Below are 12,539 nucleotides of genomic sequence, written 5' to 3'. Positions count from 1 at the left end.
GACCGGTTCAAGCCCTAAAAGCACCAAGATCTTATGCATTGTTTTTTCGATTCTCTCCGCATTTTCGTTAACCCATTTCTTTTGTAATATCCTATTCCAAAATAGTGGGGACTATAAGTATTTTGAAATAGTGGGGATTGTTGGAATCTTCATGTGTATTTCAAATACTTGTGTGTTGTTTAGTCCCACATTGATGAGCCACCACTAGCAAGTGAGGTATTTGAGGTGAACCTCTAACATAAGGCGTGCCCTTAGGGTACAAAGGCTTTTGTGTTAGGAGGGAGGACTCACCCAAAGCCACACGCTACCACCGCCAAGACCGAACCGAGAGAGAGGGGCGCAGAGAGATAGAACTTCGTGTCTTTGCTACTACCTCTACATCGACCGAGGCGTAAGCCGTGCATATATCGCCGCCACTATAGAACCCGTAAATAAAACGTAGTTGAAGTCGCCCCACACCCTTCTCTTACCTAGCAAACGTATAAGTCTTTTTCTTGCTTCAATCTTCTTCTCTTCTTCTTCCGTCGGCCGCCAGAGAGAGTTATATTGCCGTTCTAGAGGGTAGTCTATTCTAGTGCAAAGTTAGGCTGTTAACCATTGAATCTGTGAGAGGAAGACGCCATTTGTTGCCTTTCTCGCACCATTGGAAGGGGCGAAATCTTTCCTTAAGGACAGCCTAATCCGCGCCTTGGTTATTACCTGTTGTTCTGTCCTTGTCTTCTATTGTTTTCTTTTATCTGGATACAACACAATTAACCACTGAAACCATGGCATTCATTATATTACGTATTCTGAAAAAGATTTCCATCAGCAAAATAAAATGATCTTTTCACATCGTCATATTCGGGTAATATACATTCAGACCTATGTTTTGCTGTAAGAGATGAAAATTCATTTACATTCAGACCTATGTTTTGCTGTAAGAGATGAAAGTTGATTTACCTTGATGGATTTTGAGAGTTTGTGGCATCCAAACTGTAAAGTTACTCTACCTTAAAGGTCAAAAACTTTCCAAGGAAAACCCAAGAGATCACACTTCATCACAGTGCTTTCACAGTGCCCATCTTCCGAGTCCAGGACTCAATCTAACAAGCATTCCTGGTTAATTCTCCTAATAATCCAATCCCAGCGCAACTTTTGCAATCACATAAACAAGGTGGACCCCAAACTAACTTTACAATTTGAAACTAGCCGGTACAACATGCCAACAACCGACCAGTCCAAAGTGGTCAGCGTGTTTGAGTTGTACTTCAGTGGAGATGTACCACTGTAGTAGCCCTTGTGGCCGATTGTTGATTTGTTGGGTGCTTACACATATTTCCAGTAACCCACCAGACCTAAAACTTACCGAGAAAAATAAAATCACAAACCCCGCTCCTTTTAAAAAGTGATATCATCAAAACATTACACGATAAAGATTATGAAGTTTCTTCAGTACTTAACGACATTGCACATGAACCAATCCTTGTCAGAAAATGATAAACATAATGGTATATCCAATTTTCAGACAATGAATTAACATATAATAATTATTCTTCAATGAATTGAGTATTCTCATGTGCTAGTCTACTTTAATCTATTTTCATTGTATTCTCATGCGCTAGTCATACATACACAGAAGGACTAACGCAGTAATAAATTTCACTTCCAAGTTTCCCAGACATTCTGCTTCATAGAGATCCAATGTACATCATTCTGGTAGCAAAAAGAGCATCAATGATCAGTCTTTTGCAAGATAAAGAAGTAAACTCCAATGGGAAATAAAACAGAAAAGTTATAACAAACTACGATGTATATAATTATATTCAAAGAAAAGAATGGAGAAAACCATATGGAGAACCATATTTACTCAAAAATAAACATTCATTGGGAAATGTTAGAATAAAAAACAAAAAAAGCAAACCCACAAAAGAGTTGCACTACGCAACTCTCGGTATGTAATGCCCAGTACTGCCAGTAGTACCCATCTACAGAAAAACATTGTACAGATATTTGGGTCATTTAATATGGACCCCCACAATCGGAGTTTAAATAGGAAACAAATCCATAATTAACGGACCCGGTAATTGAACTAAGTACCAACTATTAAGGAAATAAAATCTATTCTGAATTTAAGACTTCACATAAGAACGCGAGAGTCCTTTCCTTCTCAATATCAATGAACTTTTATAACCATCATAGTCGTTTGAAACAAAGGAGATAAAGATGAATAACATATTAGAATATCAATATCAGTGCATCAGAGTTGTTTGGAACTTTGCAAGGTAAATTGACATGCTATAACTCATTGGTCATTACATGCTTGGAGTAACAGTTTGATACTTTGATGTCTGGCATATAGTTCAAGCTAAGAAGGTGAAGTTAGGACATTGTCTAGCTGCAACTACTCTTTTCACGTACGTGTAGTGGAAGTTCATGCACACTCCAATATAATGCACTAAAATATTTTTGTTAAGACTCCAATTGGTTTCTAAAATTTTATTAAGAACTTTTTCCATGACACCCAACAAAAAGTTGGTTTAGTCGAAAACACGGGGAATCGGGGATACATAATGCATAATACATTAATAAAATTATAAAAATGGGACTTCGCATGCAACTATATGCTTTAATTTTCTGTCAAAAGAATCATGACAAAGTCAATGGACAACTTCTAGTCATACATGCAAGATGCAACTTTTGAAAGGGGTTGCTCCCAAGGATACCTTCAATACTGTATGAAAACTCCACCCAGACCAGTCTAGGGTTTTAAAAACTATTGGAAAGATCTAGCATTTGAGCTCAAATCAATTTTCTATTCTAGATACCCGAAAACCAGTAATGCTCAATTTTCTCTATTGCTTTGGAGACCCATCAGGTTAAGCTCAAATCAATCTATATTCTAGGCTATCCGAAAACCACTAATGCTAAATTTTCTACATTGCTTTGGAGAGTGGAGACCCATCAGGTAGGCATTTCTGGTGTTTTTACTAGGCAGGCCTTTAGTATATAAGCTTTCAACTGATTGAGCTAAAATTCAAGTCATACAAGGACGGTCTACTATTGGCCACAAGCATCCACTAAAACAAGCCTCTAATACTCCGTGTTTCTATCTAAACATTTCAGCAGGTAAAATGGGTTAGTAATGGTATTCTTCGATGTTTTAATTTATTTAACAGTTTCTTTTTGAGAAAATCCCTTTTTTGGAGACCCCCCTTTCTTTTTCCTCATCTTTAATTTATAACATAGAACTATAAGGCATCAGCACTCTGTTATATCCTTGTAATAAACCCTCCACCAATCATACCGTTCTAAGTGTTCTTGACCTCTCGACAGGACTAGTAACATGCCAATGCAAATTCATTGCAACTATTTCATGACAATAGTAATTAACTAATAGAGAGAAAACCTAGTTAATCACAACAGTTGTAAAGTAACAAATTAATACTTACCGGGTATATCGTAAGAAAGATACTGTACAGCTACCGAAATGGAAATCAACCCCACGCCATTGAGCAAGCGTAGTTCACCACCAGCTTCCCATCAATCCCAAAATTCTGTAGGTGTAAAATAGAAGATGCTATAAGAATCTGGGTATATCCCAGTCACCAATTCATGCAGAATAACCGCAAAAGAAGTCCTTAAATTGACAGTCAATGTAAAATGAGATTGTATCCTAATTAATAGAGGGAGTTGATCCTCCGTTGTCTAAATTGTTTGCATCTATATAATAGGAAACTTAAAGGATAAATTATCAATAAAGAAACATCACAAGTATTTATACGAAATGCGAAAAACAAAAACTTACATTGTATAAATCGATAACTAATTCATCAGGGTTTGGTGAAAAGGCACTGTTTACGTACACAAACTGTAAATAAAACCATAACAAAGTTAAATAAATAATCATCGTACCTACACTGAATAAGTATGAAAAAACGTAACAGAAAATAAATACCAATGTGTCTCTGTGAAGTTGTCTTCGCAGAAAATCAATTACTTTGGCAAATTTGTCAGTTCCAGATATCTGGAAAGTAAAAGTAGAATTAAATCCTCCTAATTCCACGTGTCACAAATTGAAATCATATAAGGAAGAATACATATATTAATACCTTAAACTTGGCTTGTTTAAGTATTGGAGCATCTCCAGTTGCCCTTAGATGAACAACCACTACAATAAAACAAAAACAAGTTTATTTATAGTTGAGATCGCAAAAGAGATGACTTTTTATTATTACCTTTACGGGAAGAACTCGGAGAATCGGTAGCCATTTTTTTATCAGAAGAAACCAAAGTTTTAGCGACGACTTCAATTTGGTTTCAAAGGTTTTGCGTGCTGGCATAAAAGTTGGTCGAGTCGGGTCGGGTTTGGAATGTACGAGAGATCCGGATTGTGTCAAAGTTGGTGCAGTTGCAGTGTCGAACAAATCAGTGGACCACGCCTATCTAATAAACATTGTCAGAGAGTTCATATAACAAGCCCTAGTGCTTCAGTAACACAAACATTCTAAGAATCGAAAAACCAATTAAAAATTTATTATGCTGGAAGAGTTTACATGAATAATTGAATGAGAGACTTTCCCCCCTTCACGACACATTTTTTGTATATATTTTTTTTATCTTCGTCCATTCAAGTAGCTTTTCTTCATCTATTCAGCTGTAATAGATTGCTTCTCTGCAGCTACTATCACAACCTTGCGTCCTCCTCTCTTGCTTCTCATTAGTTTCCTTGCTTGATCATATCACCAATCCTGACCCCAAGAAGGACTTCCTTGCTCGGCCAACAAGCCCCACAACAGGCGCTGATGCTCAAAGACTTAAATTCATTAAGCTCACGGTAAAGCCAAATGCTCTTTGAAGATCATCTTTGTACTTTACCAACTTACCTTTCCAGCAATACTGATACTTTCTGACTGCTCTCACAACATATTGTGCTGCTTTTATCTGCAATTACCCAAGACCTTGATATTAATGTTTCTCAAAAAGTCGATAAAGAACTTTCAGTAGGAGTCTTTTGTGACATGTTGATTGATAAACAGAGAGATGCATATTGCTACCAAATATTGTCTTCCTAAATTCTTAATTCAGTAAGGAAATTACTTAATTTCACGTTCCGAGACGCCCTAATTATAACTAAACTTCAACCTAGAGATTAGATGCCAGCAAGTATGCTATGCTTACAAAAATTACATATGGTGACACCAAACTGCATCAAATAGGAGAACCTTCATGAGACAAACTGACTATATGCTTTGATAGCATAAGAGGCTCAATTAAAAGGTTTATATCTCAACAGAGAAAGATCATGCAGGCAGGCAAAAATTCATAAGGAGAAAACCATTCACGTGAAAACCAAACCAACGCAAGTCAACTTGAGTAGGATAAGCCAGGTAAGTGTGTAGCTCACTCCAGTATGCATATGTTGCATGCCTTCATTTATACACATCTTAAATTACCCAACAAGTAGTATGTGCAAACTTCCATCTTGCATCATAAATGATAACTTATTATATTTCAATAGAAAAAGGGGAAACAATTTGCACAAAAGGTTACAAGAGACAGGAGACAGGGTTCTGAGCTTACGAGAAAATAAAAATAAAAACAAAAAGAGAAACTAGGTAGCAAGGATAAAATTTAGGAAAACCAGTTGAAGCATAAGGAAAAACATATATGGAGCGTGCTTCCCCAACTATTTGTTGGTTGAATTCCCAAATGAATTCGCCATTCGGACTCCCCGCCTTATTCCCCACCTAATGTAGGTGGACACCAGTTTCAATTTCGGTCCATAATGTGGACCACCCTCATATACATTAGGCTTTAGGTTCAAGATTGTGGAGGAGGTCATACACAGGGACGGCCCTAAAGCATAGAATTCCCCTTCCCCCCCACAAAGTTTCCATTAAAAAAAATATAGTATGTATATACTCATATATACTTGGTTTCCTTATCAGGGCTAGTTTCTTTAACTTCACAGCACCCCCACCCCCTCCCACTCATAAAATTCTTGTTCCGCCCCTGGTCATAGAAGTATGTGATTGAGCTTCTGCTTATCCGACTTTTAAGGAGGTGATGTCTAGTGATTTTCTATGTGGTTGGAACACTCATGTAACATGAGGCGTTCACGTTTGAGTGGTCTAGTAGCTCCTTGCTAATTGAGATCCATATATTGTGCATTCTAACTTGATGTGAACGAAATTGATTTTATAGATCAAATAAATAAATAAATATTTTTTTTTTAAAAAGGACAAAAGAACAAGAGGGGATTAGAACCTGTCTGAAGTTTTTTAAAAGAGGTCTCAAATACATGAGTGGTGCAAATATTGCACATTCCACTCGTAATCAACATCAAAGAAAAGACCTTCATGTTACATATGACAGAGTTTTAATGTGAAAGAAAATTATGTCAGAAATAGAAGTAATGAAAAAGAAAACTAATAATGAATAAGAAAGGTGCTCACCCTCAAATAAGGTTCTGGCCGAACTTGGTCCTTGAGGTACCCATTCCCAATTTTCTTTTGACATGTCAAGAACTTCAGAACCCCCATCTTCATACATAATTGTGTGCGTCCTAGAAAATTCGTCAAACCGTGTTATGACCCCCAGATACCTCTTACCCGAAGTGCGCATTAGTAGTATGACTTTACCAATACAATTACGGGCACACGCTTTACTCTCGTGAAGACCATGTTTTGATCTTCCTGTGTGCAGACCTTTATTTGGGTAATAGATATGCCCAGGTAGAATTGCTCTCAGTTTAGGAGAAGATGCGGCCATTTCACAGACAACGAGTTTTAATGCAGCTGGTGAAGACAATTTAGGCTTGCTTGGTTTTGCCCCCAGCTTCTGTCTGCAGCCTGATGCACCACAGTGACAATCCTGATCAGCACCAAATTGAACAAACTGATAGTCATATGTCAGATGCTCGCCTTTCCTTATGTCGCAAGTAGCAAATATGCCAATTCTGGTTTCACCATCAATTCTCCACTTTTGCATCTCGGTATTAGGCCAACAACTATGATTAATGTATCTCGACTTATTTCCCTTGTATGTGGCATCAATCACCATATCTCGATTAATTTCACACAAGTAAAAATTAGTCTCCCCACGGCGTTTCATTTCCCAAAGCCTTTCCTCACAAGTTTTGTCATCAATAACTTCTCCAACATACTCTATAACAAATTCTCCCCTTTTTATATCTTCTTCAGTTACTAATCCCGAGCCACACTTCTCCGTCTTTACCAACTTCATCTTCTTCATAGGCCTTTGATGAAACGGTTTGTTGAGACAGCCATTCCCGCATCCACAATTCGGTGAACAGCTGGACAGTAGCATCCCACACTGGCAGTCTCTACCACAAACAACAGATTCCGTTGATGGGCTGCAAGAACAGAATATTCCATCATCCTCATCACGTTTTCTAATCCTTTTAGTAAGATAAACGTTGCGCCTTATGAAAGCATAAGGCATTGGATTCTGTTTCTTCAACCAATCAGGAAGCTGAAACTCCACAGTAGTTCCAATTTCAGGACTCCCAACTTCTTTCACCAATTCTTCGAATATGTGCTCAATTTTTTTGTGCTCCATATTGTTATTTGAAAAAGTAATTGCATAAAACAACTTTTATTATGTGTTATATAGTTTTGAGCCAACTTACCCGGAAGATCCAAAGGTTGAAGGGTGAAAGTAGTCTGGAACCCAAATTGCCCCGAGCACACTGTAGAAATAACCCAACTCATTATAAGGATATATATATAAAATATCAATTTCTCACCTCATTGTATCTAGCTAAGCCCCACTAACTCATATTCACTACAGGTCAAACTTTTGTTGTTTAATATATTATTATAAACAGCTTTACATATCAAAGTTTTCTCTAAAATCCTAAATCTCAAGTTTCTGTTAGCATGAATAGATCTAGAAGTGAGCTAGAAACAAACAAAAAATGATGGACAACATATTGTACCGAAAAATAGTGAGAGCTCCTGAAATATTACCTGTAACGGTTAGCAAACAAACACCTGGACCGATTGAATGTTTTTTTTAAGTGAGGGATAACTTAGGGTTTCTGCCTTTAATATTAGAGCGGACTCGTTGTGTCCAATTTGAATCTTGCGGGCTTTCTTGCTTTCGGTGGCTTTTCTCATTATAGGCCCATTTGTTAGCCCGCTAGAAAAAAGCCCAATGCGTTCGGTGGCTTATGGATCACATCTATCTTTTGCCAAACTAGCTCAACTAAAATTTTCTTACAAACCGAATGCCATGGTCCCCTCCATGTGTTTTCAAATTTTCTTACTAGAAAAGGCTGAACACAAAATACGAGTGTCAATAGCATCCTTTCTAAGAAAGCAAGTGACTCCAATATTGAAAGTCACAGTAGAAATTTCCTTTACTAACTTCAATGCTATGGAACCCATGTTACCAAACCATGTAACTATATTTGTATTGCTGTCGTTCTCAAAACTATTGCGTTTGATCGAGTTGATGTCCATGCAGGAAGATCTAATAAGGTACCTATAAAGTAGATTACGAGAGGACCATAGGCAGCTGGCTTTTGGTATGATTTGTTCTTATGGTTCACCTGATGGTACCAAGAAGTTTTTTTAAACAAAGAATTGGTTGATTGCATCACCCACCCCCTACAAAGTACATAACATACACATTCCATAGTACCAAAAATTACAGCTGTTTGTTTGGCACGAGGACATGCCCTGGGACATTCTGAACAGTCTTCATAATATTGAAGGCATACAAGGAAATTCTCACCACCGTACCTTCAATAGCTTTTATGAAGTAAGTTTTCACTCAAAGTTTCAGGTGCTGTCCTTGTGCAGTATTTCCCATTAAAATAATTCTCGAGGGTGGTGCTCAACTGCTCATACGTAGTGAAAATATCTACAAAAAGGAGTACAGATTCTTGGTTCCAAAACCTTGATGGCTTGATTTATGAATACCGACCAGTTTTACATCAATAGCGCAAAATTAAAGAGGCCGGACCTAATTAAATCGAAGTAATCTGGAAATAAGATTAACAGCTTTCAAAGCTCGTCAAAGAAACTAGAGAAGAAATTACCATCTCATCTTAACGATTCTTATAAGAAAATTCATGCACATTTTCATTGTTTCCACAAACTATTCGCCGAGCCAACCCTCTTCCGAATCAAGAAAACAAGTAATTGATCGAAGATCAGGAGAAGTTTCATTGTGTTGAATACATTCACTTTCTCTCCAATCATCCACCAACATTCCACCATGAAACAACGTAGTCTGATCTGAAGATAGTGACAAGTCATTGCTACTGCTGTTGTTGTTATCATCAAATTGCCTTGCCTCTTTATCAAAATAACACAACTGCTGAGAGAAGTCAGAACCTAGAAGATCAGATAGGCCATAATCCCCCATATTGAGGTCCATCATAAAACTTGACCTATACTCTTCTTCATCTGAGCTGCATGGCAGCAATCCCTTATAGGATTTTAGTTCCACTTGTTGCTTCAGCTCTGTGCCTTGGTTCATGCTAAGATCACTAGAAACTTTTGCTATATGTGGGTTGAGGAACACCTTGGTGCACCTGTATGCCTTTGTCCGTACCACTTGTACTGCTTGAACCTGCGATGTTACTGCCTCATTTGTAGAATGGCCCATGTATTTCTTCTTCCTAGGTTGGTCTGAATTCTTCTGTGAAGAAGTCGGTGTTGAGGAACCTTCAACTCTTTTTGATAAATTGGTATTCCAATAGTTCTTTATTTCATTGTCGGTTCTCCCTGGAAGCCTTCCAGCTATCAAAGACCATCTAAGAAAAAGTGCACTTGGTTAATTAGTTACTGCTCATTGAAATATATAAAACATTTTATTTTGTTAAGCAGGCAAGCAAACTTTGAAAAATTTCTTCTATATAATTTAGCTGATCGAACTGTGCTTCAGTATAGGAACAATAGTCTATACAGAATATATTAATTAGCTTTCATAGAGACGAGGGGAAGACCTGTTTCCCAAGAGTCTGTGAAGCTTGACAATGAGTTCTTCTTCATCATGAGTAATGTTCCCCCTCTTAATATCAGGTCTTAGATAATTCAACCAACGAAGTCTACAACTCTTGCCACATCTCTTGAGACCTGCATGGAGATTATACAAAACAGTGGCTTATAAATATAAGCTTAAAGGACCTGCTCAAATGAACATTTTTGTTACTAACAAACTATCTCACCTGCTTTCTTGGGAAGTTCTCTCCATCTCCCTTGACCATGGATTCTGATGTACTCACTAAGAGCTTGGTCTTCATGAGCAGTCCAAGCTCCTCTCTTCATGCCCTCCTTAGAGCAACAAGGGCTTCTACCCATCTAAAAGTACGAAGACAAAATGAACACCAACTCTTTCTCTCACTAATTTGAAGTGGGTTATTCTTATAGTTAGAATTCAGAAGCATATATCTTATCATATTAAGACTACGAGCTTTATTTTAAAAGGCTCCTCTCTCACTAATGACACCTTATTTATGCATTAAACTAGTTTAAGCTCTCTTTTATTTTGAACTAAGCTAAATAGCTTTAAGAGGTCCAAAATGCTGGTGGTTTTTGAGATACAAGTCCCACAAGTCTGATAGATACTTGAGCCAATTAAGGAAAGCTGATTTTATTAATAGATTGTGAATGGTGGTTAGTTGGGCCAGTGGGAGAACTGGAGAACCAAGCCTTTATTATTTAATTACTTACAGGGTTTAGGAAATAAATAAAATTAAGAATAAAATGACTCTTTCTTTAACAAAAATAATTTTGTGAGTACTTGAAATTGAAATGAAACTGCGTGATGAGGATTAGGGTCCTCAATTTGACAACAATAATGTTGGAAACGAAAAGTTGACTTCTAAGGTGAGTTCCCTAATACAATTGATTTCATAGAAAAAGAATTGCATCTTTCTGGAGCCATCAGGTGTTGTGAACTTGTTGTTTAACTGATATTATATACGTGCATTCTCATTGTGTTTTTGTATTCTCACTGAAATATTTTGCAGGAGGCACACGTTTTTTTTCCCTTTTCCAGATTTTATGAATACATGCTAGATTAAAGGAAAATAATGGAAGTGTTGAAATAATGAAAGATCCTATTAGAAACTATGTATACAACCAGTTGAGTTAAGAAAGTTGTTACTATGTCATGAAGCTATTCTAGAAGTATAAATCTTCTTTTGATAAAGTAGCAGTAGTTATTGTCTGTTCATTTTGGTTTATGCGTTTGTATTGCAAAATCAAATTTACTTCAACATTAGGTAATTTTCAAGTATGTTCATTGTAGTTCTCCTGTTGCAGTAATGGGCACTACTTGATATTATTGAACATCGTAGGTAAACAGAGTTTATCTGTCTAATTCACTTATCAACCAAAAAAAAAGAATGTTCCATTAATTTCTAATCAACAGACACAATAGCGCATCTTGAAAACAGAGTTACAGAGGAAACAGAGTATGCAACCCTCAAAAGAGTTGCCCCAGTATCTGTGTATCCTGTCTCAAAATGCCAATTCGCACACGTTTTCAGCAACCAAATGTTAAAATGTCAATCTAAAGGCGATGATTCTGAAGCTATAGATATTCTGAAATAAAAGATCAAAAGTTATAACAGGCAAAAATCTAGAGTCACTAACCGAAACCATTTTATTTCTGTAATGCCTGACAGTGCTACCAGCCGCGAGTGGCATCACTGCAACATATTAAATGGCTTTCCCCTCAGCATCCCTCTTCGCGAAATCAAAATGAAAATTCCATATGTTATCGTAAAGACTAACACTGGAACTTCAAATTGACTTGTATATTACCATGGTATAATAAAGACTCAAACAACCCTTTCCACATCTAAACCATCATCGAAGTTTTGAAAAAGGAAAGCCTAGGTTAGAGGCTAAGGCCCCTATTTTAGTGTTTGTCACTCAAACAATTTGTCATTTGCAGCCTTTCTTACCTACTAATCAATTGACAAATGGTCCTAAGCATCAATCACCTTGATTAATGAATTTTTTCTCCTTCTTTAGCTTTGAACCTTTTTCATGAACTAGAAACCTAGAATGGTAGCTTTTCTTTCATTTTCGATTTTCCCCTTTTTAAGTGGTTGTTGAAGGTTCAAATCCTTATAAAAGCGAGTATTTGCGTATGGCAGACGATAGTTAGGTATTTTCCCTTATGAGAAGTTGCAAGTTCAAGTCCTCTCCACATTGTGGTCATGCCTACATACAGAGTTCTATGTGTCTTTAGAAATTAGAACTTGAAAGATGCTGCTGTAAATCATGTATTGCTGATAAAAAAGTACAAGTATATCCATTTTATATGTTCTCAAGTAGACATTCTTCGTTTTACATGTTATAAATTCTAAAATTCACTTCAGCAAGTGTTTTAAAAGGATTGGATTTCATTACAGGTGTTTATGGGAAGTTTAGTAAGAACGAGCCATCAGCCATGTCTAAATGGATAGGCAGTACGTCGGAATGACTGGGAATTAACTAACAATGATCAGGATGACCGATTTGACTGAAATATCATTTTGGAAAATAGTGCACAGAATAACATTAGAACAA

The 12,539-nt window shown here is 36.9% G+C and overlaps 3 protein-coding genes and 1 long non-coding RNA gene across 5 annotated transcripts; 1 reads left to right on the top strand and 3 right to left on the bottom strand.

Annotated features, from left to right (window-relative positions):
* Positions 1-1,393: 1,393 nt before the first annotated feature.
* On the bottom strand, positions 1,394-4,421 carry LOC147512387 (ubiquitin-like protein ATG12). Its single transcript, XM_086595358.1, has 6 exons — positions 4,218-4,421; positions 4,092-4,150; positions 3,938-4,006; positions 3,788-3,850; positions 3,432-3,536; positions 1,394-1,695 (listed from the first exon to the last, which is right to left on the bottom strand). Exons 1-5 carry the CDS (start codon positions 4,249-4,251, stop codon positions 3,477-3,479), a joined length of 285 nt encoding a protein of 94 aa, XP_086451484.1. The 5' UTR covers positions 4,252-4,421; the 3' UTR covers positions 1,394-1,695; positions 3,432-3,476.
* A 44-nt stretch (positions 4,422-4,465) lies between these two features.
* LOC147512386 (histone-lysine N-methyltransferase ASHH3-like) lies at positions 4,466-8,064 on the bottom strand. Of its 2 annotated transcripts, XM_086595357.1 has the most exons (4): positions 7,974-8,021; positions 7,634-7,693; positions 6,438-7,476; positions 4,466-4,923 (listed from the first exon to the last, which is right to left on the bottom strand). In XM_086595357.1, exons 3-4 carry the CDS (start codon positions 7,444-7,446, stop codon positions 4,862-4,864), a joined length of 1,071 nt encoding a protein of 356 aa, XP_086451483.1. In that variant the 5' UTR covers positions 7,447-7,476; positions 7,634-7,693; positions 7,974-8,021; the 3' UTR covers positions 4,466-4,861. The 2 variants fall into 2 exon arrangements, with proteins under 2 accessions (XP_086451483.1, XP_086451482.1); XM_086595356.1 differs by having other exon boundaries at positions 6,438-7,693; positions 7,974-8,064.
* Positions 8,065-8,838: 774 nt separating this feature from the next.
* Positions 8,839-11,992, bottom strand: LOC147512384 (transcription factor MYB1-like). Its single transcript, XM_086599463.1, has 4 exons — positions 11,616-11,992; positions 10,184-10,316; positions 9,962-10,091; positions 8,839-9,769 (listed from the first exon to the last, which is right to left on the bottom strand). The coding sequence occupies exons 1-4, from the start codon at positions 11,667-11,669 to the stop codon at positions 9,109-9,111; spliced, it is 978 nt and encodes a 325-aa protein (XP_086455589.1). The 5' UTR covers positions 11,670-11,992; the 3' UTR covers positions 8,839-9,108.
* Positions 10,743-11,267, top strand: LOC147512385 (uncharacterized). Its single transcript, XR_015217202.1, has 2 exons — positions 10,743-10,844; positions 10,988-11,267. It is a non-coding gene; the product is annotated as an uncharacterized LOC147512385 (long non-coding RNA).
* Positions 11,993-12,539: the final 547 nt, after the last annotated feature.

The sequence above is a fragment of the Coptis chinensis genome, chromosome 3, assembly GCF_015680905.1.
Source record: "Coptis chinensis isolate HL-2020 chromosome 3, ASM1568090v1, whole genome shotgun sequence".
NCBI classification, from domain to species: Eukaryota; Viridiplantae; Streptophyta; class Magnoliopsida; order Ranunculales; family Ranunculaceae; genus Coptis; species Coptis chinensis.
The sequence above is the reverse complement of the archived record's forward strand: the minus strand, read 5'-3'. Positions and strand labels throughout refer to the sequence as shown.

What these genes read in the sequence shown, in the direction of transcription:
- LOC147512387 (XM_086595358.1), bottom strand. Translation starts at nt 4,251, where the DNA reads ATGGCTACCGATTCTCCGAGTTCTTCCCGTAAAG. An exon ending in TTAAACAAGCCAAGTTTAAG is followed by an intron (nt 4,007 to 4,091) that starts GTATTAATATAT and finishes TTTACTTTCCAG; the next exon opens with ATATCTGGAACTGACAAATT. An exon ending in TAGTTATCGATTTATACAAT is followed by an intron (nt 3,537 to 3,787) that starts GTAAGTTTTTGT and finishes TTACACCTACAG; the next exon opens with AATTTTGGGATTGATGGGAA.
- LOC147512386 (XM_086595356.1), bottom strand. Translation starts at nt 7,563, where the DNA reads ATGGAGCACAAAAAAATTGAGCACATATTCGAAGAATTGGTGAAAGAA. An exon ending in GGCCAGAACCTTATTTGAGG is followed by an intron (nt 4,924 to 6,437) that starts GTGAGCACCTTT and finishes GGGTAATTGCAG; the next exon opens with ATAAAAGCAGCACAATATGT.
- LOC147512384 (XM_086599463.1), bottom strand. Translation starts at nt 11,669, where the DNA reads ATGCCACTCGCGGCTGGTAGCACTGTCAGGCATTACAGAAATAAAATG. An exon ending in AGAACTTCCCAAGAAAGCAG is followed by an intron (nt 10,092 to 10,183) that starts GTGAGATAGTTT and finishes ATCTCCATGCAG; the next exon opens with GTCTCAAGAGATGTGGCAAG. An exon ending in CACAGACTCTTGGGAAACAG is followed by an intron (nt 9,770 to 9,961) that starts GTCTTCCCCTCG and finishes ACTTTTTCTTAG; the next exon opens with ATGGTCTTTGATAGCTGGAA.